Source organism: Eptatretus burgeri, chromosome 13 (genome assembly GCF_056783735.1).
Source record: "Eptatretus burgeri isolate ZD-2024b chromosome 13, Ebu_testis_v1, whole genome shotgun sequence".
Taxonomy (NCBI): Eukaryota; Metazoa; Chordata; class Myxini; order Myxiniformes; family Myxinidae; genus Eptatretus; species Eptatretus burgeri.
Window position 1 is genome coordinate 37369067 of NC_140973.1, and position 26615 is coordinate 37395681.

A 26615-nucleotide genomic window follows, 5' to 3' on the forward strand; every position below is an offset into this window, starting at 1 on the left:
GTCGTCAGCAAAGAGATCAAGAGGGTTTTTCTGGGAGTGGGAGAGATCATTGATGAAAACCAGAAAAAGCATAGGGCCCACAACATTGCCTTGAAGAACTCCAGCCGAGACAAGAAGTGGGGATGAGAACTCCATTAAGGGTCACACATTGACCGATAGGAGAGGAAGTATGTGAGCCATGAGTGGAGAGATTGCCTTGCATACTATAGGAAGAGAGTTTGGTGAGCAGGGCAGGGTGCCGGATCGTTTTGCAAGCATGCATTATGTCTCGGGAGATGGCTCTGATCTCATGTCTGGCATTGAGGACCTCCGTCTATTGTTTGGGAAAGCAGGAGCTGCAAGTCCAGGGTAGTGACCTGGTTTGAAACCAAATTGATGATCAGAAAACAAGCCATTGGACAAGGGGAAAGATTTAATGTTGGAAGTGATGATGGATTCCATAACCTTGCTGATGATTGGGAGAAGGCTGATTGGTCTGTAGTTGCAAGGATCTGTTTTTGCACCTTTTTTATGCAGAGCAGAAATGATAGCTTATTTTCAAGCAGATGGCAGATGACCTTGAGTAAATGAGAGGGTGAATAAAACAGAGAGAGGGTGAGCAAGAGCAGAGGATCAGGTTTTTAGGACACGTGGGCTGATGCCGTCTGGACCGGTTGCAGAATCAGTCGAGATTTGACAGAAAAATCTCCACCTTGTCAGAAGAAAAGGACACAGAGTCCAAGATCAGCTGTGTGCGACTGGGTATGGTGGGTACAGAAAGTGAACAGTTTGGGACACAAAATTTAGAAGCAAACACGGAGCTTAGGCATTCAGCCTTTTCATGTGCAGTCAGCTGTGTGGTCATTTGAGGTAAGGGAGGGGATGAAGGTGGAACATACACCAGAAACAGACTTAATTAGATGCCACCAGGATTTGGAGGAGGGAGACAGGTTTGAGAGTTCAGATTTGAGCTTGGAAAGAGGTTGTTTCCTGGCTCTTCTCAGGGTAGACACACTTGTTCTGAGCTTTGTGGAAGGAACTGAGATTGCCTTCCATGAGGCAAAGGCAAGTTGTTTCAGGACGAGTGCCTCCCCACAAGCTTCAGTGTTCCATGGGCAGGATGAAAGGTATGACAACTGAAGATGAGATGGGATAAATATGTGCATGAAAGAAGAAATTTCTTTGAAAGAATTCCCAGGATGAGTTGATGTTGGAGAAAATAGAGATGGGAGACCAGTCTCGAAGTTTGATGGCTGCTAGACGTCTTTGCCAGTCAGCCTGAGTGAAATGTATACAAATTAAAAAACCACGCTCTTCCACATCGACGGGAAGACGGGTAGGCATCAGGGAAACCCGATTTGACAAACCGACGAATACACACCAAACTGGAAGGGCACTCTGGAGTGCATACCTCTGCCCTGTCATGCCTGATCCACGAGAACATATCTGGCCCAATACATTTTTGAAATATGCTACTTATCGTTTTTGAGCCCTATCTCTCAATGGTGAAGAATCACGTTTAAAAATTCTAGTCGGATCTGGATCTTCACGAAAATCGAATCAGTTCGTCCTTATCACACACCCAACCTGTCCACCAAGTTTCATCCAAATTCGTCCGCAACTTTTTGAGATATTGTGCTAGATATGAGTTTAGCCCAATCAATGGCGAAGAATAATAAAAAAAAAATATCAGATCTGGATCTTTACCAAAATCGAATCAATTTGTCGTGGTCAAACACCCAACCTGTCCACTAGGTTTTATCCGAATCCGTCCACAACTTTTTGAGATATCGTGCTATATAACGGTTTAACCCTATCTCTTAATGGTGAAGAATCACTTAAGAAATTATCAGATCCGGATCTGGATCTTCACCAAAATTGAATCATTTATTCCTTGTCACACCCTAACCCTGTCCACCAAGTTTCATCCGAATCCGTCCACAACTTTTTGGGAGATTGTGCTATACAGGTAGTCGTCAACTTACGACCTATGCGACTTACGACTGTTCGACCACGACAACTTTACGACTTTACGACCAGACTGCTCCGCGTCTCCGCCCACTCAGACTGCTCAGTTTCCGCCCAAGCGCCCGCCATTGCTAGCGTGTTAGCGTGGTCTCAAACGTGGTCTTCCAAAGCTCACCATGTTTACAAAAAAAAACAGCTCCTCCGGCTACCCCGAGCGCTGCCTCAGCTGATAACATCAACGATAACATCGACGATCCACAGCCAAGCACGAGCGACCAATAACATGTTTTGTATTTTTTGTATTTTTGTATGTTTTTGCAAATATTAAACCAATTGTACTGTCGTAGTGCAGTGTTTGACATGAACAAAGAAAATGTTAACAAAATATGACTTACAGATGATTATTATATCATGAAACAGTATAATATTGTTACGAATTTCGGTCCGCCTGGCGTGCGATCGGCCACGTAACTCAAATCGCGACCGCGTCACCCACCGGAACGGACAATTCAGTCGTGACCCTCTGTGGAACTACCGCCAGGAGCTAGTCACGGGTGAGACTTTCGACCACACCACAATCGTGCCAATCAGCCACCCGCGCAGGTTAGGGTTGTTCGCCAAACTCGACCTACCTAAGTACCTGCGCGGGTAGTTAACCGGGCGATCGTACCTCGCTGCTGGCCGGCCTAGGACACGAACCGCTTAAGCGGTCCGTTCCGTGCTTCAGTGAGAACCGAGCGGTGTTATCGCCGGCCCCGACGGACGTGATTATTTACCGGGTGCTTAGACCCTTCTACGAATTCCTTCCGTGATGCAAGATGGAACTTTCAAACAAGGGAAATGATGCAACGGAACGGGGAACAGTTCGCCAAGCACATTTATTGCACACTCATACATTTATTATACAAGCACATATGCAGTCAGGAATGCAAAACACTAACATGCACGTATACAGAACAAAAGCAAAGCAAAAGGTGCTACGACCGTCTATAAGCAATTATGTACAGTCACTTATACGGTTTTACTTACGGGACTCGGCGCCACAACACGCATTCAAAGAAAAAGCAAGAAAAGACCCCCTCATAGACAAGGGAGTCAGACTGGGCCCGTGGGCCTAATGCGCGTGGAACCTGGATGAGCGGCCAGGTCCACGAGACCGAAGGGTCTTACCCGCGCCCTCGTGGCGCGATGGTGGGCAAGCCGCGATGTCAGCGTAACTGCACCTGGCTTCGTGCCCCTGGCATGGTCGGTGAGCTTTCTCCGGCGCTCCCCGTCTGCCTTTCCCGTCGGCTTCGAGCTCCGTCTCCCGACTTGACTGCCCCGCCGACTCCACTCGACTTGACTGCCCCGCCAACACTGCACTCGACTTGACTGCCCCGCCGACACTGCACTCGACTTGACTGCCCCGCCGACACTGCACTCGACTTGACTGCCCCGTCTCCCGATTCTCCAGACTGCCGACACCGACGCACTGCAGACTTGACTGCCCCGTCTCCCGCTTCTCCAGACTGCCACTCCACCGACTCCAGAATTGACTGCCACTTGACTGCCGACACTGCTGCTGCCACTCCGCTGCTCCCACTTTTCCTGCCGTTCTCCAGACTGCCACTAGCTGCGCTGTGCTCGCGCTTATATAGCCTGGGGGAGGGGCGTACATGCAAATTTCTGGATCACAGCGGGTTCGGAGGCGGGGCTACACCACCTGATGCTCAGTCATTGGATGGATGAAAAGGGGGCGTGAATCATTCCTGATCCGCTTTTCGAGGCGAAAGGAACCCATTCACAGCCCATGGTACGACGTGTGGTAGAAAGGCGGAGGTGGTGGGAGTTTGCTGCGGTGGTTACGGAAGGGTGTTTGTGGTGGCGATTTGGTTGCTGGCAGGCGTCATTTGAGAATGGTGGTGCAGCGATGTTTGCAGGGTGGAGTTGTGGAGGTAAAGAGTCGAAGGTGGTGGTGTTTGAGTTGTAGTTGTTTGGGAATGATGGAGGTGGTGGCGATTTGGTTGTTGGGGGATGATTGGTCCAAAATAATGATAGAGAAAAGAAAAATGGCTATCTCAAAGGATCGCAGCCCGGTGAACACGGAAATCCCCTCTAAACAACGGTGGGGAAACCTAACTACACATATACTTATCGTCATAACTGATCTAAGGTCTTTTATGGTGGTCTGCGAATTTCCACAGCCGTAACAATATACATACAGTGAGGTAATTTTTGCATAGGCCTATACACTATAAATAAAGGTAAAAATAAAGGTTGGCCGACTTACGACCAAATCGACTTACGTACGACTGGTCGGTCGGAACCGATCGCGGTCTAAGTCTACGACTACCTGTATATCCTTTTTGGCCTCATCTCTCAATGGTGAAGAATCACTTAAAAATTCTAGTTGTCGGATCCAGATCTTGATCTTCACCAAAATCTAATTAGTTTGTCCTTGTCACACACTGAACCTGTCCACAAAATTTCATCCGGATCTGTCAACTTTTTGAGATATCCTGAACACAGACAAACAGACATAAAGGGGTGAAAACATAACCTCCTTCACCTTCGGTGGTGGAGGTAATTAGCACAAGTTTTGAAACAAAACCCAACTAGGAGCACACAGTAAACAGGAAGCAACAAATGAAACAGTTCAAATGCGATAAACATCGACCAGAAACTTATCTTCGAGAGAGTCTGCAGAGGCCCTTGGAGAGAACCAATCATCATATGTTATGCTTTCATAACCGGAACAATTGAATTTCATAAGTTATACGCATAATTTTAACGTAGTTATGGTTTCAAGGTTGATACGGGGTGTTTCAGGAGGGGGTCTCTTGGACCTGCTTCACTGACCTCTGAACATGAAGCCAACGGATCACGGATAACCCACAAACTGACGGGTTGCTCAGCAACCGGGTCTAACAGAGTCTCCGTGCCCAGTGTCACATTCTCATCTGGTGACCTAATGACCTAAACTGGGGAACTGCACTCTCAAAGTCCCACCCTTGTACTTCTTTAGTACGAGCAAATACCACCCGTTGCTTCGCTGACTGGAATAGAAATGAGGGGGGGTGGAGGGGGGAAGGAGAGAGTGAGAGACAAAAAGAGAGAAAAGTGAGGAGAGGTTGGGGGGGAGGAGAGAGTGAGAGACAAAGAGAGAGAAAAGTGAGGAGGGGGGGGGAGAGTGAGGAAGGGTGGTGGAAGGGAAGGCAGACATCCGGTGGAGCGTTAATTACGATTCATACTGTCTCATCAAAATGATTCTGCATACAATAAGATAAATACTGCCCGGAGACGAACGCCGCCGGGCACGTCCAGAGAGAAACACCAGCCAGACACATCCACCGTCCAGATACGACCAGATAGAAGGGAAGAGAAAGGGAAGGGAAGGATGAATGAGAGAGGTGTGGGAGGATGGTGCTGCACTGCATTGAGAGGGGGTAGAGCAAGTATGGCAGAGAGAGATAGAGAGAGATAGAGAGAGATAGAGAGAGATAGAGAGAGATAGAGAGAGATATAGAGATATAGAGAGAGATATATATATATATATATATATATATATATATATATATATATATATATATATATATATATATATATATATATATTGTTGTGGTTACCAGATTCGCAAACCACCATTCAGGTCCCTTAGGTGAGGTATCTCGGTAAGTGCATGTGTAGTTAGGCCCAAACCCGTTGTCGAGTGGGAATACATGTCATTTATGCGAGCTGCGACTCTTCAGGATAGCCGTTTTTCTTTTACTATCTTTATTTTGGACCAACCGCCATGATCACAACCACAACATCAACCACCGACCACAACCACCGCTTCACCACAACCGCCACGACCTTCACGCACACCTCACAACCGTAGCATCGCCACCGTTCTTGCCCCGCTGTGGGTACCGGTGTTGGACTCATGCAGAACGCGCGTCGAACAGCGTGTACAAAATCACGGATTTTGTGCTTCAAAAACGGATCAAAAACGACACACGCCCACTTTTTGCCGTCCAATCGGTGAGCGAGGGGCGATTTGGCCCCGCCTCCAGAACGATCGATATATGCAAATTTGTGGATCAAAAGCCTTCACGCCCACTTTTTCTCGGGCCAATGGGGAGCGAGGTGAAAGGTCAAAGGGAGGGGTCAAAGGCGAAGTTACGGGGGATAAAAGGACGGTGTTCGTCAGTCAGAAGAGAGTCGCGAACGAGAACGAGAAGGAGTCGAGAACGAGAAGGAGTCGGAACGGAGGGGACGAGTGTGGAAGACTGGAGCCCGAAGCCTGCAGTGGCTGGAGAAGCTGAAGAGAGTCGGACGAGGGGGTGCTCGCGTCGGTGCCAGGAGCTGCACGCCCGAGGGAGGCCGGCAGCGCGACCTGGCCGAGGTGGAGACGCACACCAGGGATAATAAAGATCCTCTATACCCCGAGCATCAGCAACCCCCTCCTGTTTCCCCCCGCGCTGAGATAGTGCGACCAAGGGGGCCCCGTTCCCACCCCCTGCCAGGCACTGTCCACGAGGCCCGCGGGTTGCGGGGCCATCGCCGCTCCGCGTCTCATCACCAGACGGGTAGGCCCGACCCGGTCTCGGCCTCAGGCCTGCCTCATTCTTGAGGGTATTTGTTTTCCTTGGTTTTGGGTATGTGTTGTCGGCGCCGTCTGTGAAGTAGAATTGTATAAGTGTTGCCGTGTGCTCGGTAGTCGGTATTAGCTCTGCACTGTGTTTTCACTTTTATGTTTGCTTTTTGTGTAAATGGAATTGTGTTTTCTTTTTTTGTGTGCATTTGGTGGAATTGTATTTGTGTGCTTTCCGTTCGTCGCGAATAAATGTGCTTTATTGTTGAACTGTTCTCCCGCTTCGCTTCGTCTTTTCCTCCATTGAATCCTCATCTTGCTTCACGTAAAGGGTTGGTAGTGGGCTGAATACGCCCGATAATTAATCGAACCGTCGAGGTCGACGATAACACCGCTCGGTTATTCTGATAGTACGGAACGGGTCGCTTAAGTGGCCCGTGTCCGAAGTCGACCTGCGGCGAGGTGCGATCGCCCGGTCTACCCTCCGCGTGGGTACTTAGGTAGTTCGAATTTGGCGAGCAACCCTATCCCACGCGGGGGCTGATTGGCTCGATCGCGGTGAGACCGAAAGGTCCACCCGTGACTGGTTCCCGGCGTTAGTCCGAGAGGGTCACGACTGGATTGTCCGTCCGGTGGGCGACGTGCCGCGATTCGAGTTACGTGGCCGTCGCACGCCGGCGGGCGCGAATCCGCAACACTGGTGTCAGGTCGTGCGATACAAATTCATCGCCCTCCTCGCGGCACTGGTATTGGAGAGCGGGACAACAGGCTCTCCTGTCTCCAGCGAAATTCACGGGAATCGGTCCAGGGGTGAGAGAAGCGACCCCCGATTCCCTCCAAATTACGAGCGAGCAAATTAACCCTTCACGAGAAGCAAGATGGCGTCTCAAGGCGAGCGGGAGCCGGGGGTATTAGAAATGTATATGTGTAGTAATGTAGGATCCATGGTCCAGGATTGAATCCCCGAGCAGGAAATGTTGATTGTGCAGGAACACGGACTCGCCCAACTGAACCCAGGGCCCGAGGTGGGTGCGGCAGCGGCCGCGGTGTATGACACCTCCCCCCCCTCTCCACCAAGACCCTTCCCCAACCCCTGCCGAAACGGCTCACTTGAGTGCATCCGACATGGCCCAGCTATTCACCATGCTGGCACAAATGAATGCGAAAATAAAAAGCATGAACGAAAAGATCGATGCGAGTACACAGCAATTGAAGGAAGAAACGAAAAAGCTGCAGGGTGAGACGCAGAACATGGGCCGATGCCAGCAGGCGGGCATGAAGGCCGTGACAAAGGAAATAATAATAGTTGAGACAAGGGAGGTGAAGGGTGAAGAGGTGACAGAGTTGGCAGAGACACGGGAGACAGAAAAAATAGAGGAGAGACTGCACGATGAAGACGGGGTAAGTGACGCACACACACACACAGAGGTAGTGGAGGATAATGGGGGTGAGCTGGCGGACTGGGTAGAGACCCAGTGCGAGCACCTGGATGGCCTCCTCCAGGAACAAGGGGAGGGAGTATGCCCCCTTGAGGCGAGTCACGACCAGGTGAGTTCGGTCGTGCTTTGCGAGGTTGAGGGGAGGAGTGCTGTGGACAGGTGCACTGAGAGCTTGGGGGGTATAGAGGCCCCGGAGACCCTTGTGGGGACACGAATCCCCAGTGTGGTTGTCCCTGTGTGTGTGGTGCAAGGCGTGAGTGCGTCCCTGTGTGTGGAAGCGACCCCGTGTGTGAGTGGTGTGGTGGCGATGGTGCCGGAGTACGTGCTTCCCAGCACGCCGTGCGTGGGTGAGGCACCGTGTGTGAGTGAGGCCGTGTGTGTGAGTGAGACGGCCAGTGTGAGTGAGGCACCGCGGGTTAGTGCCCCCGCGTGTGTGGATGAAACGGCCAGTGTGGATGAGGCACGGAGTGCGAGTGAGGCACCGCGGGTGAGTGCCCCCGCGTGTGTGAGTGAGGCACGGAGTATGGATGAGACACCGCGGTTGAGTGCCCCCGCGTGTGTGGATGAGGCACCGCGGTTGAGTGCCCCCGCGTGTGTGGATGAGGCACCGTGTATGAGTGTCGCCGTGTGTGTGAGTGAGGCACCGCGTGTGGATGAGGCACCGCGGGTGAGTGCCCCCGCATGTGTGGATGAGGTACGGAGTGCGAGTGAGGAACCGCGGGTGAGTGCCCCGCACGCGTGAGTGAACGGCCGTATGCAAGGGAGACCGTGTGTGTGAGAGAGCGGTATGAGAGGGAGATGTCGGTTGGCATGCGGGAGCACGCAGCCGCATCTCCCGGTGTGAGTTTAATGGTGTGGACTGTGTGCGTCGTAACACGCAGGTGTGCGTGTGTTGAATGGCGACGACGAAGGCGACAGAGGAGAGAAAGCCGGGTAGCGGCTGTAGCTATTTCGGGGACCGTGCCGGGTTCACCCAGCAGTGAGCACGAGGTTCGTGCTGTGCAACGCACGAGACCACCACGTGCTCGCTTGCGAGTGTGAAGTCCCGGTCCGGAAACGCACGCGGTGGATTTGCCGATCCCGCGGACGGACAAAGTTTAGGCAGGTAAATGGATTTGGACCGGACGGGTTCTCCACGCGATCGTGTGTGTGAAGCTCCAACGGGCAAAGCACATGTGTTCGCGTGGGGAACCCCTCGAGACGTGGAGCTTGTGTTTTTTTTATGCGCACGGTGACGTCATGGCTGCACGTGGGGTTGGAATCCGGCAGGAGGGGTATCTCTGCCGGATGGTACCGTCCAAGGAGGGACGAGGAACACGTGCAGCTGCATGACGTCACAGGCAGGTGTAAAGTGCGCGAGTTGCCGCGCAGGTGCTGCGCATGAAAAAAAAAAAAAACAGCAAGCTTCACTTTCGGGTGCAAAGGATTCCTGGGCAAGGGGTGGAAGACCCCCTTACCCTGGGCACAGGATGGAAACTAGTTAGGGGGAAGGGTTAGCTTAGCTAGACCGACTCCATGGGGCAGGGGTAAGTCCTCATGGAGTCCGTGGAATGGATTAGGTAGAGGGATTGTAGCCAGATTTAGGTTGGGAAATAAAATGATTGATTTGGAGACAGAGACAGACTTTGGATGTGTAGCGGGGACGTAGCTTAGCTACGTAGTGTTAAAAGGAACGTGCTACTAGTTTAAGGGACGACGTGGGAGCACGAGTTAGTTAGGGGATGTAGTTAGAAGGATGGCAGAGTTCAGTGGTGTGTGTGTTGAAGAGTTGGTGAGTTGTGAGGCATGTGATTGGTGAGTGAGTGAGGCCAGCGGGTCTGTGTGTGTGGAGCGAATGGGGAATGCATGGTGCGATGAGTGATTGGGGGGAGGAGTGACTCCCGCCCAAGGGACCCCGGGGTCAGAGTAAAGTGAGTTAGCTGGGTTAGTCAAATTGAAAAATGGAGGTCGTTTTGTTGTTGGTGGGAAAGTAGGCTCGAGACCCATTTGGAGGGGTGCAGGAGCCCTGTTGACGGGCTTGGGAGCGTGGCTGCGAAAGGTGAGTATCGCTGAGAGGGTACCCCGGGCACCAGGCTAGTCGGCCGCGGTAGGCCATGGGCCCATGGGGGGCCGGGATAGAGTAGTGGGCACGGGTGCGCCTGCTTGGTGTGGGGGCCCGGGGCGCCATTAGCCGCGTGGGCAGTGTTGTGGGCACGGGTGACCCTCGGAAAGGGGCCCGGGAGGCCGGCCTGCCACGTGTGCGTTTCAGGGGAGGTGCCATGGGGGGCACTCCCCGGTGTTAGGGAGCTGGTAGGCTCGGAGGCAGTGTAGTGCCCGGGGGTGCCATAGCGGGAGATTCGGCAGAGGGTCGTGCCTGCCAAAGGGAGCCACGTGTCCCAGCCAGGAGACCGTGTGAGGGCACGGAGAGAAAATTGGGGGGCGAGGCCCGAAATTGTAAGGACACCAACACAGGCGACGGGGATCTGGGTTGTTAGAACCAATAGTTTAAGCGAGAGGCGCTTGTTGAAAGCCCCGGGGTAGTTTAACAGTTAAATGGTTAGGGTAGATTAGGAGATGTACCCCTCCGCACCATCCATCCCCTCGCTCTCGTTGTGGGCCGCTGGACCCACTTTGGTTTAGATCGCCGAACTCTGGGGAGGCCATTCTGAGGCTTCGTTGGGCCTCGGCACAGGACGCTAGCTCTCCCTTGTTCCCCTCCGGGAAGGGAACGTAGGGGTTGTGACAGTAGGCGAGGTGACAGGATAGGTTAGCCGAACAAGGACGATAAAGGGGGTTAGGGGACGATTTATAGTGGGGAAGTAAAAATAAAAAAATAAGTTGGGGCTAAATTGGGGTTTGACAAATTAAGGAAGTGGGTATGTACAGTGACAGGCAAAGGCGATAGGTGGGAGGGAGACAGGTAGGTAGGTCCGAGCCCGCCTTCCAAGTGGCCAGCACCACCGCACTCCCTCCACCAACCTCCACTGAACGGCAAAAGCTGGCCAACTTCATCGGCTGGCCGTGCTTTGCTTCAAGGCGGAGGCCGGCCAACTTCATCGGCAGCTGTTGTTTTGCTGCAAGGCCTGTGCCGGCCGGATCATCTGCAGCTGCTGTGCTGCAAGGCCTGTGCCATCGGCGGCCGTGTTTTGCGTCAAGGCCTGTGCCGGCCAGTTCATCTGCCGGCTGTGTTTGCCTGCAGCGGCCTTCTTCGGCGGGCTGTGTTTGCCTGCTACCTTTGCCATGCCATGCCCACTGCCCACGTTCACCAGCCCCGTTCAATTTTTGCTTTGCCCCCCTGTTCATTTCCATGTGCGCCAGGATCCGCAAGGCAACAGTTTGCAAGCTGCAAGAACTGCCCTGTTGGCAGCTACAACACGGGCCTGCAGTGGCGGCCCGTGCACCGTGTTTGTGTTCATCCATCCATTCGTTGTGCTCATTGCGTGTGCCACTTGAGCTGGCACGGAGACTACGTTTGTGCAGCCCATGCACCGTTGTGGTTCACTGCGTTCAGTTCAAAAGGGAAGGCCTTGGACTGCGTGTGAGCAGCCAGCCACGTTCCCTGTCACCTGCATTGTTTTGAGCCAGAGACTGCATGTGGGCAGCCTGGCTCCCTGCTAACTGCTTTCTTTTTGCAGAGTTCAATGATCCTGGGCCATGGTTTAGTGTAAAATTTGTAAGTTAAGGTTAAGATGTACTGTACATATGAGTGCGCCCCCGGCATGTATGTCTTAGCACCGGCAATTTTATTTAAGTCGTCCGTGTGAGTGAGTTTGTTTAGATAGTTACGCAGCCCTTAGGTTATTTATTTTGGGGACACGAATACCATGAATGTCGCACTCAGGGATCCGTAGGTAAAATGTACTAGGGGAAAACTACACATGATGGCACACGAAAATTTGACGACTCGGGACGAGTCTGTAAAAAGGGAAGGGGGTAGTGTTGTGGTTACCAGATTCGCAAACCACCATTCAGGTCCCTTAGGTGAGGTATCTCGGTAAGTGCATGTGTAGTTAGGCCCAAACCCGTTGTCGAGTGGGAATACATGTCATTTATGCGAGCTGCGACTCTTCAGGATAGCCGTTTTTCTTTTACTATCTTTATTTTGGACCAACCGCCATGATCACAACCACAACATCAACCACCGACCACAACCACCGCTTCACCACAACCGCCACGACCTTCACGCACACCTCACAACCGTAGCATCGCCACCGTTCTTGCCCCGCTGTGGGTACCGGTGTTGGACTCATGCAGAACGCGCGTCGAACAGCGTGTACAAAATCACGGATTTTGTGCTTCAAAAACGGATCAAAAACGACACACGCCCACTTCTTGCCGTCCAATCGGTGAGCGAGGGGCGATTTGGCCCCGCCTCCAGAACGATCGATATATGCAAATTTGTGGATCAAAAAGCCTTCACGCCCACTTTTTCTCGGGCCAATGGGGAGCGAGGTGAAAGGTCAAAGGGAGGGGGTCAAAGGCGAAGTTACGGGGGGATAAAAGGACGGTGTTCGTCAGTCAGAAGAGAGTCGCGAACGAGAACGAGAAGGAGTCGAGAACGAGAAGGAGTCGGAACGGAGGGGACGAGTGTGGAAGACTGGAGCCCGAAGCCTGCAGTGGCTGGAGAAGCTGAAGAGAGTCGGACGAGGGGGTGCTCGCGTCGGTGCCAGGAGCTGCACGCCCGAGGGAGGCCGGCAGTGCGACCTGGCCGAGGTGGAGACGCACACCAGGGATAATAAAGATCCTCTATACCCCGAGCATCAGCAACCCCCTCCTGTTTCCCCCCGCGCTGAGATAGTGCGACCAAGGGGGCCCCGTTCCCACCCCCTGCCAGGCACTGTCCACGAGGCCCGCGGGTTGCGGGGCCATCGCCGCTCCGCGTCTCATCACCAGACGGGTAGGCCCGACCCGGTCTCGGCCTCAGGCCTGCCTCATTCTTGAGGGTATTTGTTTTCCTTGGTTTTGGGTATGTGTTGTCGGCGCCGTCTGTGAAGTAGAATTGTATAAGTGTTGCCGTGTGCTCGGTAGTCGGTATTAGCTCTGCACTGTGTTTTCACTTTTATGTTTGCTTTTTGTGTAAATGGAATTGTGTTTTCTTTTTTTTGTGTGCATTTGGTGGAATTGTATTTGTGTGCTTTCCGTTTGTCGCGAATAAATGTGCTTTATTGTTGAACTGTTCTCCCGCTTCGCTTCGTCTTTTCCTCCATTGAATCCTCATCTTGCTTCACGTAAAGGGTTGGTAGTGGGCTGAATACGCCCGATAATTAATCGAACCGTCGAGGTCGACGATAACACCGCTCGGTTATTCTGATAGTACGGAACGGGTCGCTTAAGTGGCCCGTGTCCGAAGTCGACCTGCGGCGAGGTGCGATCGCCCGGTCTACCCTCCGCGTGGGTACTTAGGTAGTTCGAATTTGGCGAGCAACCCTATCCCACGCGGGGGCTGATTGGCTCGATCGCGGTGAGACCGAAAGGTCCACCCGTGACTGGTTCCCGGCGTTAGTCCGAGAGGGTCACGACTGGATTGTCCGTCCGGTGGGCGACGTGCCGCGATTCGAGTTACGTGGCCGTCGCACGCCGGCGGGCGCGAATCCGCAACAATATATATATATATATACATATATACACACATATATATATATATATATACATACATATATACACATATATTTATATATATATATATATACATACATATATATATATACATACATATATATATATATATATATATATATATATATATATATATATATATATATATATATATATATATATATATATATATATATATATATATATATATATATATAGATGGGGAGTGGGGGGTTTGGGAGTTAGCAGAGAGAATATGTTATGCTTTATGAACACACATACACACACAAACACACACACACACACACACACACACACACACACACACACACACACACACACACACACACACACTACTGCTTGGCCAATATCAGCAATTTTTCAGGAATCGGCAGGTTGGAGTCAGTTTGATTACCGACTACAGTATGTGCTGCTTAAAACCCAGAAACCTTGAGTAGCTTTCACCAAAAAACGTAACATTTATCTTGATGTTTCAGTGATACACAAACATGTTATGTTCACAAACTTTGATCTTAATAAACAGCTGCGTGTGACAGGTGGAAAAAATATTTGGCTCTGTAATTTTGAAAACGCATTAATACGGCAAACAGCTTAGAAATCTGGTGTTATTGTTGTGGAGCCGGGCGTCGGCGGCGAGCACAACCGCTAGGTGGAGCAGTTGAGTCGGCTCCACCGAACACCCGGAATGTAGATCGTGCTCCTCAGAGAATTCCAAAAGGCACGGGTCCCATGACCGTGAATTACAGGACCGTGAAGCGCCGATAATTTGGCCGCGTGGAATAGGGTGAATTGCCAACTTCAATATACCTAAGTATCCACGTGGCAAAGCTACCGGGGAATTCACACCCTCGGCTGACTCTGTACGATGCGAGTCGCAGGTAACGGCTCGGATCCGGTGTAATCGAGCGCAGTTACCAGAGCCGCGCCGGACCAAATGCACAATTTACCGTTTCCCAATTTCCCAACATGCACGGTGCTAAGCCAATGAAAGAAACACAGAAACGAGCTGATACATTCAACAAAAGGGATATTTATTTACAATAGGCAGGTAGGGGAACACAGAAGAACAGAGTTATCCGACTAAAAGAAATGCAGTCAATGTACAAGCAAAAGCACTTTCCAGTTGTTACTTAAAGACGGGCCCACACACAGACACACACACACACACACACACACACACACACACACACACACACACACACACACACACACACACACACACACACGGACCCCAATGGTCTTTATTGAAGGCCTCCAGCTCGAGGACAGGTGAACTGGAGACCAGAGCCTGTGCTTAGACCTGTCCACCTCGTGTGGTCTTCGGCGATCCGGCTCGGTGGGACTCGAGCCCGCAACATGATGCCGCTCCAAGCACCAGGTACCGCACTCTCCAACCGGCCACGCACCAATCGACCAAGACCAAGGAGAAGATCAGGGGCGATGATGATCCAGCTCGGCGGGACTCGAACCCACAACACGATGATGATGACGACCACGACCCTCGACGATGACCACCACCATGACGACGACCCACACCACCACGACCCTTTTACCACCACCGCTCCCAGCCTGGCATTTCTTTATATTTATTTTTCTTCCGTGGTGAGCAAATCGCCGTCTGAGGCGCTCTCCACCTTCATTGGATGGGGTGTCGTGGGAAAGTCGCTCTCTGTGGCCATCTCAACCCCCATTAGCCGGCGTACCATGGGAAAGTCGCTTTCTGTGGCGTGATTGGACAAGGGGCACCCCCTGCCTTCCTGGGCGGAGTCCCGGTCTGAGGCAATGGAAATCTCCGCCCACGTACGTGGCCGAACGCACGTGGGCAATGGCGTCGGTGTGTAAAGTGGAGTGAAGGAGCTTTGTTGTAAACGAAACTCAGCAGCACACATGTAATTCCAGTTAGACTCAGGTAGGGGGCCCTAACTATAAACCCATATTTACCAATATAACTGTTCTATAAGGACCTGAATGTTGAGTGCAGTAAGCTTCCAAATTCGTAACATTATTTCACAACTCGCTCAGGACGAGGGGGCACGGGCTACTCGCTCGGGACGACAGGCCACTCGCTTGGGACGACGGGGCACTCGCTCAGGACGACGGGGCACGGGCCACTCGCTCAGGACGACGGGGCACTCGCTCAGGACGACGGGGCACGGGGCACTCGCTCAGGACGAGGGGGCACGGGCCACTCGCTCGGGACGACGGGGTACAGATATGTCCAGAGACAAACACCCCTGTGGGGTAAGGATGACATGGCACGGCAAGAGTGTCCTCGGTGAGTGAATGATTCGCTCAGAATGACAAAGTGCGGTGCCACTGAGTCAGTGGCACTCGGCAAGTGGCTTAAGCACTCAAACAAGCACTCCAATTAAATTGTTGGTAAGAAACTGCTGGCCAGGCTGTGGCTGCATACCATATAGGATTCCTTTAACTTTAAAGTCTGTCTTCACCACTCATGCAGCAGTTAATGAAATAAAATTAATTCGTTCAAATACTGATTTTATCCGCAAAAGAGTTGCTGCTAAATGTAGAACAACCCTGGAGGCATTGCAAAGTTTAATTACCCGTGAAATTAACATTGCAGATAATCCGCCATGTTTCCTGCTTGTCTGTGCATGCATCACATGGTACATCGGTTCGGGGTCCGCGCAAATGTTATAACTTTATTTTAAAACATCTCTTTTTTTCAACCTGATTCACTTTGATTCCCTGCAGAGCACCTCGCGAAACCTCCGAAAATAGACACAGATCTGGCAGATGCGATAGATAGGCAGTCCCTCTGGGGCACAGGGCATGAGGTCAAGAAGTGAATGCATTAAATCATACAGCTCAATGAAGCTGGTTAACTTTGTTACATTTCTAAATTTTTTGTTCACTCAATATAATTCCCTAAACAGTAGAAAAAGGTAAGTTTAATGCTTTGGAAATTTCACATTTTCTTGTGTATGTATGGAAAAGGAGGGAACATAGCCTTGCTTGCTTAAAGTAAATAGGTATATCTGCTTAGTTGTAAGACTCGTTATTTCTTTAAATTATCAGAATTCACAACCGATTTGGACACTTATTTAGTCCGGACGATATCCGATCCTCACAACTGAAATATTATTTCGATGTTATACTTTAATTAGTCTGTGAGAGAAGATCAAGGAAAATCGTATCATATAATGCATGAAATCGCTCCAAGTTCCGAATTTGAAAACTACAGCACTTACAAAAGCGACGTATACAGCAATTTGTAGCTATGATGAACAGGCATTCAATAACATGGGTGAGGAAAGTGGAAAAAACAAAAAACAACTATCGTTAAGAAAGCTTTACGGTGTGTTCCAAGTTATAGAATGGTTGAACAGGCCAAAAAACATGGTGGATTCAGACCCCAACAAAGTTACCTAGGATACTCGTTAAGACCCAGAGAGCGAGGTGGCCAAGGATCGCCTGATGAAGGATATAATTAAATAAGGCCATTAATTACCTTCAAAACCCAAACCCCCAATTTTCACTCTTGTATTTCCTTGGACTTCCTTTGGTATGCAAAGTTTCAGGCGAATCGGTTTCATGGTTTTGCATTTATGGAGGACACACACACACACACACACACACACACACACACACACACACACACACACACACACTTATTAGTGTAAGATGGCTAAAAGAAACCGTGTGTGAGACGTTGGCTATCTTGCTACAAATTAGTGGGGTACAACTTCCTGTCTTTATTAAATACACACTATGCCGAACTAATGAAGGAATAGGATAATGGGGCAGGTTTTAAAGCTGTTTACGAAAAGCAAAGGGCATGTATTTACAGCAAGGCAATGAGCACAAGCAAGTTTTTGGAAGCAGGCAAAGACAAAAAGTAAAGCAATTGTCCATGAGCACTTAAAGATCCCCTTAGACAATCTTACTTACCGACAGACAGGACAGGCGCACGACAATCACATGGGAAAAGTAGAGAGGACGAAACAAGAAGAAACAACTTCGTTGGTTGGTCGGGGATAATAAGCAGTGCAAGGCTTGAGTGCAGCTTCTCGCTCACCCCACACAAGCAAGTGTGTTTGCATTGATCTCCAAGTGAAGGAAGGGAATGCGGTGTGCGTGCGTCCTCTGCACCCGATGATTGCGTACTTCCATCTACCCTCACAGCCTTTTTGTTAGTGCACTCGTTCAGGCAATATAACAGGCAGCTCGTTGTTTGGCAGACTGCTCCTGGAAGGCAGACAGGAGCTCAGCTGCTCTCCGGACCTTGGTGGGCACCGACTTGTATTCAGCTTCGAGCAAGGCGCAGCATCTTTGAGTGATGAGGTGATGATTGGCACCGCACGCTCGTGTCATGTCTTTGTTGGCCGCAGGCACAGTCCTTGACCTGGCAGCCCCATCTGCCTACCGTGTATGCCTGCCACGTGGCCATCCAGCTCCCCCACCCACAGCACTGAACTGGCTTTGATTGTGGTGATGGTGTGGTACATGCCGTGGGAAGGTGTGGGGTGGGGAAAGCATTCAAGGGGATTGAAGTGGATTAAATGAAAGAAGGGGTTTTTAAGTCAGTGCGGGGTTTGAGAGTGAGAGGGCCGAAAGCTTTTTCGGGGAGCATGGGGAATAGCGACTTGGAAGCGAAAGGGCGAGGAATTGGGATGGACGTGTGGATTTATTTTAAACGAGGGGGGGGGTTCCAGTGGGGGTATGGGGTTTGAGAGGCAAAGGGTGAGGGGGTTTAGGCAGGTACGGGAGATAGTGTCTGGGAAGCAAAGGGTGAGGGATTGTGGATGGATGGATGGAAAGTTGGAGAGGTGGATGGTAGATAGGAAATCACAATGGGGATGGAACATGCTTATACTCACAGCGCATTTTCCCCCATCCCTGATACGAGGGGAAGGTACTTGACTCATTGCATTTACGCATGAAATATCCAACTCGGGAATCCCTTTATGTACTCGATGTTCCACCCTGGGGTCCATTTCCACAAGCGCAACAGAACAAGATAAATGTACAATTATATTATTAAAATTTCCTTACCCGTTCCTTCCTTACTCTTCATGCACGCTCTGACGGCGGATCACAAGGAAAGCTTATAGGCTGCACTTGTGTGATTTTAATCTGTTTATGATGGTGGCAAACCTTTCCAAAGTGATTGCATTCAGATTTCACATAAATTAATTTATCCTGGGAACAAAGCAAAAAATTTCCACTGTATGAAGTTGTCCAATAAAAACTCGAGTTAAACGGCTTATCAGAACATACTATAAATTTCACCCTGTGTCTTAATGATATGATAGCTTGAACTGCGCTAGATTTGTAAGTAAATGTGGGACTTGACACAAGTTGAAGTAATACTATGGTGACTTGTGTCTTGACTTGACACTTGCTCTCAAAGATACGCAACTTACTTGAGACTTGGCTCACGTGACTTGTTGACATCTCTGGTAGACGTCAGTGTACACCTTCACGTATTATAAGCACATTAGTCAATGATGAATGACCACTTGTAGTGTATGGGTTTTGAACCTGGGTCCCCAGCATTGTGGGTGCAGGTTCAAATGTAGTTAAACAAGCCAACTCTTCCTACATTTCTTCATTCAGTGTTGGTGAAGTGCAATTGATCTGCATCGATTTATTTCAATTATATTGCATCTTTTCTTTGAGTTCTGCTATTTTTGAGGATAAAGCTGAATGTCTAAACTCGGTGTTTGCAGCTAAATCTTGTGTCCTAAACCCATCACTTTCTGTACCCACCTTACCCAGTCGCACCCAACTGTCCCTGGACTCTGTATCCTTTTATCCTGACAAGGTGGAGAGTTTGCTTTCAAACCTCGACTCAGATTCTGCAACCGGTCCAGACGGCATCAGCCCACGTGTGCTCAAAGCCTGCTCTTCTGCTCTTGCTCACCCTCTCTCTGTTCTATTCACCCTGTCATTTGCCCAAGGTCATCTGCCATCTTCTTGGAAATCTGCTAACATCACTGCCCTGCATAAAAAGGTGCAAAAACAGATCCCTGCAACTACAGACCAATCAGCCTTCTCCCAATCATCAGCAAGGTTATGGAATCCATCATCGCTTCAGACATGAAATCCTTCCTCTTCTCCAATGGCTTGATTTCTAATCATCAATTTGGTTTCAGACCAGGTCACTCTACCCTGGATATGCTGCTTCTGCTCTCCCATCAATGGATGGAGGTCCTCAATGCCAGACAGGAAATCCGAGCCGTATACCTGGACATATCACGTGCTTTTGACACAGTCTGGCACCCTGCACTACTCACCAAACTCTCTTCCCATGGTATTCAAGGCCATCTCCACTCATGGCTCACAGACTTCCTCTCCTGTCGCAGTCAACGTGTGGCCCTAAATGGAGTTCTTTCATCCCCTCTTCCTGTGCAGGCTGGAGTTCCTCAAGGTAGCGTTCTGGGCCCTGTTCTTTTTCTGGTTTTCATCAATGATCGCTCCGACTCTCTGGAAAATCCTCTATTTCTCTTTGCCGACGACTCCACCCTCTGCCGTACCATCTGTCATCCCGCAGACCGGCAAGCAGCAGCTTCTTCGCTCACTGCAGATCTGGATAAAATCACAAACTGGTCCAACACGTGGAACATGTCTTTCAATCCAGACAAATCTCACACTCTCACGATGTCTCTTCGAAAGGACCATTTAGAAAACCCCCCATCCACTTTCTCAACAATCCTCTGGAAGAAGTCTTTTCTTTCAAGCTGCTGGGTCTCACTATCTGCCATGACCTTTCCTGGGAAAGTCACATTTCCAACCTCGCCTCAAAAGCCAGTCGCCGACTGGGAATCCTCCATCGTGCAAAGTCCTTCCTCGGCCCTCTTGAGCTCCTGACCACTTACAAAGCTTTTGTCCGTAGCCTGATGGAGTACTGCTCTCTCCTCTGGGCTGGTGCTCCTGCCTCCCACCTTTCTCAGCTTCACACTGTCGAAACCAGGGCATTTAGGATCATCGGCATCTCCCGCAATGAAGCTGAGTCTTTGGGCCTCTCACTCAATCACCGCAGGTTGGTCGGTGGTCTTTCTGTCTTCTACCGACTCCTCTCCAGCTTTGCCCCCCCTGCTCTCTCTGCGATTTGTCCCCACCACATTTCCACAGGGCGCTCAAGGTCCGCCAACAACCCCCTTCTGGTAAAACTACCAAAATCACGAATCACTGCTCATCTTCGCTCTTTCATTCCTCTTTTTTCCTGCCTTTGGAATAAACTTCCTCACTCTATTCATTCCCATTCTTCCCTCCAGGCTTTCAAAACAGCTGTTCACCACCACCTCTTATCATCCCCCATCCAAATCCTCGATCTTTTCTACCCCCGATAATCCACCCAAGCCCACTTCCTTCAATTCCCCTACTTTCCTTCCTGAAAGTCCCTGTAATGTCCATCTTCTCTTCGCCATGTTCCCCGTCCCATCCCCATCCCTCTCCCTTCCACAGTTCACCTAATGTGTCTGTTCCCCACTGTTTTGTCCCTCCCACTCCCGCCTCTCTTGTCTCATGCCCCCTTGCTGTGAGTTGTGTGTTAGCTCTCATACGAGCCTCGACAAGGTATACAAATAAAAAATAAAAAAAAGTTCTTAATTAAACAACTTTCTAACCAAAACCCACGTTGTCATTCTGATATTTTTTTTCTTGTTTTAGGCACCATTCGCAAACTCTGGTTTTGTGAATGGCTTTACAACATCTGTTCTGCTGAAACATGGAGGCCAGCCTGGCCGGGGCTACCCGAACAGGCATAGGTGAGAGTGCAGGCATGAATTTAGCAATTTTTCATCAAACTCTTGTTGCGTTTTACCTTCCACACATTGGCGACACACATTAATGTGTTTACATCATATACAGTGAGGTTTTATTTCCTGCCTCATCAAGTTTAGAGATTATACATTGTACACGTAAACTCTGCAGTCGCTGTACAGTGATGTTTACCATTTTCCTTTCGTTTCTTATTTAGAGGCCAAGGGAAGCCTGGGGGCAGGATGTATGGTAAACCCCCTGATGGCATAACAAGCCATGCCCCTCTCTATGAGCGCCGGCCACTGGGCGGAGTTAGTGCTCGGCCCCAAACACCTCTTCGTCATCAGGGGAGCTTTCCAGACACTGGTTTTTCGACTGGTTGGGGCGAGGGTTCGATCGCTTTACGGGGTGCAGGCTCTGGGGAAACCTGGCAACAAGACACACATGCACGGAACAAGTATGTCTTTGAGCTGAGTTGAAAGGGGATGATGGCGTATGGTGATGCCAATGCCAATTATTTATCAATCCTTGTAGAGTGGTTGTTGGTTCTTTTTCTGATCTATTCCTATTTTGCCTTAGGCACAGTGGGCAACCTGACAAGAAACGAGAGGCCTTGATGGTAAGCATAAAAACATTTCCGTCAATTGCTTATTTGCTTGCTTTTCTTGTGGTAATCAAAAAAATGGAGTTTCTCATAATTACCTCCCCCACCAAAAGTGGATGGAGGTTATGTTTTCACCCCTCTCTGTTTGTTTTGTCTGTGAACAGGATATCTCAAAAAGTTGTGGAGGGATTCAGACGAATTTTCGTGGACAGATTGGGTGTGTGACGAGGACTAAATGACTAGATTTTAGTGAAGATCTGGATCCGAGAATTTTTAAAGTGATTCTTCACCATTGAAAGAAAGGGCCAACAATGATATATAGTATGATGTTTCAAAGAGTTGTGGATGAGTTATAACAAAATTAGGTGGACGAGTTGATTAGGTGACAAGAACAAACCAATTAGATTTTGCTTCAGCTCCTGATCCAGATCTGGCCTGTCAGTGGGATACAAAATGTAAACTGTTCAGCCTGGCAGAGGTGTGAGCTTCACAAGTGCTGTTCTCGTTTCTGTATCCCATTGACTAACTAGAACAGCACTCTGTGGAGTGTATTCGGATCTCTCACTCTCACCACAGGCAGGTCGGGGCTCTTTCTGTCTTCTAACGTCTCCTCTCCGGCCTTGCCCCCTGCTCTGTCTGTGCTCTGCCCCCCCCCTATATTTCTCAAAATCAAGAATTACTGCTCACCTTCACTCTTTCATTCCACTTTTTTTTTCCCCACCTCTGGAACAAACTCCCACATTCTCTTCAATCCCCCTCTTCCCTCTCGGTCTTCAAAACAGCTGTTCACCACCATCTCGTATCTTCCCCCATCCAAAGGTTAGGATAGGTGTGGGAGCATGTGCCGGAGCAGCGCGTCGCTGCATCCACTTTCCATCAGTACTTCAGGGGCTTCCCTCTGGCCATCCCCCAGGCAGATGCCTGGCCTATCCCCATCTCCTTGAGATGCTGATCAACCTGCTGCAACCACGAGGCACGTTGTCGTCCCGTTGGCCTTCTCCACTCGCAAGGCTCCCTCAATGAGAGAATCGGGTGAGCAGGATCAGCGTCAGGAAATCGAGCCACATGTCCATCCAGCCCACAGTTGACGCTCACTGATGATACAGGGAACAAATCTCATTTGAGTCTCTCTCAGGAACCGCGTGTTGGATGCAAAGTCTGACCAGCATTAGCCAAGGATTACCGAAGGAGTTAAGTCTTCATCTCAGATCCTTTATCAGAGTCCAAATCTCACAGACTAGAAGCACCAAGGGCCTGAAAACTCGGACTTTTGGCCTCCTGCATGGGTACCGACAGTGCCACACCCCATGATCCAGTGAATCCATGACTAACCAGGCTCGACACAGATATCCATTGACCTCTAGCTCACAACCTGCGGAGACATGAATATCACTGCCAAGGTAAGTGATTCTCTCTGTGACCTCAACATCCTCAACACAAACATGTACAGACAATATTGCAGCATCCAAGATGTCATTGAAAATCTGGATCTTTGTTTTGACCAAAGAAACACTTAGTACCAGCAGCTCCGGTTCCTCATTCATTGTCTCGAGTGCCCATACAAAGACATCCAGTGTTTCCGGAAGGATGACTGCATCATCTGTGAAATCAAGGTCAGAGATCTTGACATTCCCAAGCAATGTACCGCAGCTTGATCTCTCCTACATCTTCCCCAAAATCCAGTCCATGAAAGTGTTGAAGAGTGTGGGGGCCAATACACACCCCTGATGAACTCCAGTAACGACTGGAAATATGTTGAAGATGGAACCACCAATCCTCACAGCACTCTCTGGACCAGACTGTAGTTCAGAAATCGGATCGATCAACTTTGGTGGCACCCCACGAAGACCGAGTCCTCCAGAGGGCATCCTGATTCCTTGAATCAAATGCTTTAGGGAGATCAACATATGCTGCAAGCAGCCCCTGCCAAAACTCTCATCTGTGCTCAGTGAGGACCCGGAGAGCAAGGATACAGTCAATCGTTGACTTATTTGGTGTAAAGCCCGACTGCTCCGGACGTTGGTGTTCAAGCAGATGGTGGTGAACCCTATGAAGAATTATCTGAGCAAAGACTTTGCCCGGCATTGAGAGCAGTGTCACCTCTCGGTAGTTGTTGCAGTGCTGGCGATCACCCTTCCCTTTCCAAAGAGGGACAACGAGGCTCCTTTTCCAGTCAGTTGGGATGATGCCTGTGCTCCAAACAGAGCGCAGAACTGCATGCAATGATACCATTGCAGCATTTCCACCAGCCTTGAGAAGTTTGGCATGGATGCCACAGATTCCTGGGGCTTTACCTCCTTTCAGCTGGTTTACCGCAGCCTGTTTCCACAAATGAAGGCAGTTAGCAGTTGATTGGAGGGTCAGCAGTGGGGATGGTTAGACCCCTGACATCCAACTCAACAGCCAGTGGGTCAGCCTGGGATAGCCGATCAAAGTAACCGACCCAGCGGACCTTCACTTCAGATCCATCTCTCAAGAATCCACCACCCTCTGCTCTAACAGCAACACACTGAGGGGCAGGCTTTGAGGAAGGCAATTGCACACATTCCTCTGTAAGGAAGATGAGAATCACTCATCCACAGGTGATGCTGTAGTCCTTCACAGACTCCTCGTACATAGGCCTCCTTCACCGCCCTCAGTGCACGTACAGTTTTAAGCCTTAACTCTCGAAATAGCTCAGCTCTGTCATTAAGCCTGGCCCTGCGACTGGTTAATGGAATTCAGTGTCCCTTGGGAGACAAAGTTCCTCTTCGCCTGACAGTGGATTCCAAGACATCTGCCAGCAACATCAAGGATAGCAGTCTTGAAGGCACTCCACAACTCTTCAGGATTCCCCACAGCACCGAGCCCCCCTCCCCCCTCCAAATCCTCACTCAGCCAGTTCACAAACTCCTCAGTTACCCTCTTATCCCTGAGCTTGTCAACATCCAGCTTAGGCTGGGATGGTCCCATTATCCTGGATTTAAGACGCAACTTCAAAGATTCCACAACAAGCCTGTGGTTGTTATTGAGGAACTGGGCACTTGGTAGACCCTGCAGTTCTGAATCATCCTCCAGCGACCATCAATGAGCACATGGTCATTCTCCTTTGCCACACCACCAGCATTGGAATACCAAGTCGAGCAATGAGGCTGTGGGTGCTGAAACCATGAACCAGCCACCTTAAGTCCACAACTTCTTGCAAAGTCAAGGAGCGTAGTGCTATTCTTGTTCACAGTTCCAGAACCATTGGGACCGACACATGTCTTATAGCCATTCCCATCAGTGCCTGTCGATGCATTGAAATCCCCCAAGACTAGAAGAGTATCTCGCCTGGGGCACTGATCAACCACGGACTCGAGTGTAGCATAGAATGCGTCCTTCACAGTGACATCACTCGCCTCAGTCGGAGCATATACAGAGACCAGGGAAATGACACCAAAGGAGTGACGAATCCTCAGTTGCATAATACGCTTGTTGACCAGTTTTACCTTAGTTATCATAGGAGACAACTTGATGGGCACAGCTACAGCAACTCCTTGAGTATGGTAACCATCAGAGTGACCAGACCAGTAGTAGGTATAACGACCCGCCATGGCCTCGCCACTATCCGGTCTCTGAACCACAGAGTGCTGCAATAGCGATGATCAAGCGCCTGAGTTCAGATGATAGCCAAGACAGGTGATCATCATCTCTTTGGGATAGGACATTCCAGGCACCCACCCAAAGGGACTGCTTAAGATTAAGATGAGGAGACTGCTGTCTGGTGGATGACACCTCAGCACCACACTGATGCACACAACTGCAATCCAACCCTGAAAGGTTACCCCGTGTTTTTCCTCCTATCAAAAAGTGGGGGTCCCGAAGGCTTTGCCTCCTCCAGTGAGCTGCCCTGCGAAGGGCAGCTGCAAAGGAGGTACTCCCACGGAGCGAATTTTCAGTTTTCTTTGCACTTTTAGTGTGTTTTGCCAAGTGAAGTGTTTTATAGTGGCCGGAGTGCAAATCCTGCCACCTTCCTCCTAGAAAAGGTTTACCCACTGCAGGAGGATATTTGCAGACGCAGTTGGACAGTCGATATGGATGGCCGTTGGCTCACAAGGAGCTCCTCCGCCCTTTGACAGGTATTGTTTTTAATCCTGCTGGGTGTCCATATCCATACACCCTCCTTAGCAGGAAACCTGGTGGGGGAGACGGTTTAGTCACCGACAACCCGAGCATGAAACAGGTAAGTACAGGTTTACGTGGTACCTGTAGCAAGTAACATACCTGATCTGGCCTGACCTGACAACCTGACCCTTCCAAAACCATGGTCTTTAACACCCCCGTTAATCCACCCCTAACCCACATCCTTCAAATTCCCTATTTTCCTTCCTGAAAGTCCCTGTAGTGTCCATATTGTTTACCCCATATACCATGCACATCCCTCTCCCTTCCACAGATCTCCTAATGTCTGTGTTCCCTGCTGTTTTGTGTTTCCCTCTTCCACCCTTCTTTTCTCCTGCTCCATTTGTTATATGGTCTGTGTGTTAGCTCTTATATGAGCCTCGACAATGTTTGCAAAAAAAAAAACTTTTGGAGATGTCGTGCTATATATCGTTTTTGGCCCCGTCTCTCAATGGTGAAGAATCGCTTGGAAATTTTTTTTTCATCCAGATCCGGATCTTCACCACAATCGAATAACTTCATCCTTGTCACACACCCAACCTCTCCAACAAATTTTGTCCGAATCCGTCCACAACTTTTTGAGATATTCTGCTCACAGACAAAC

General features: G+C 49.9%; 1 protein-coding gene across 3 annotated transcripts in view; it reads left to right on the top strand.

The window, feature by feature from the left end:
- LOC147014245 (uncharacterized) overlaps positions 1–26615 on the top strand; it is a 179599-nt gene that overhangs the window by 132586 nt on the left and 20398 nt on the right. For all 3 annotated transcript variants that reach the window (XM_085852020.1, XM_085852021.1, XM_085852019.1), the window contains 3 exons: positions 21172–21269; positions 21482–21721; positions 21844–21883. In XM_085852020.1, the coding sequence (XP_085708146.1) occupies positions 21172–21269; positions 21482–21721; positions 21844–21883 (378 nt within the window). The remainder of the gene's footprint in view (positions 1–21171; positions 21270–21481; positions 21722–21843; positions 21884–26615) is intronic.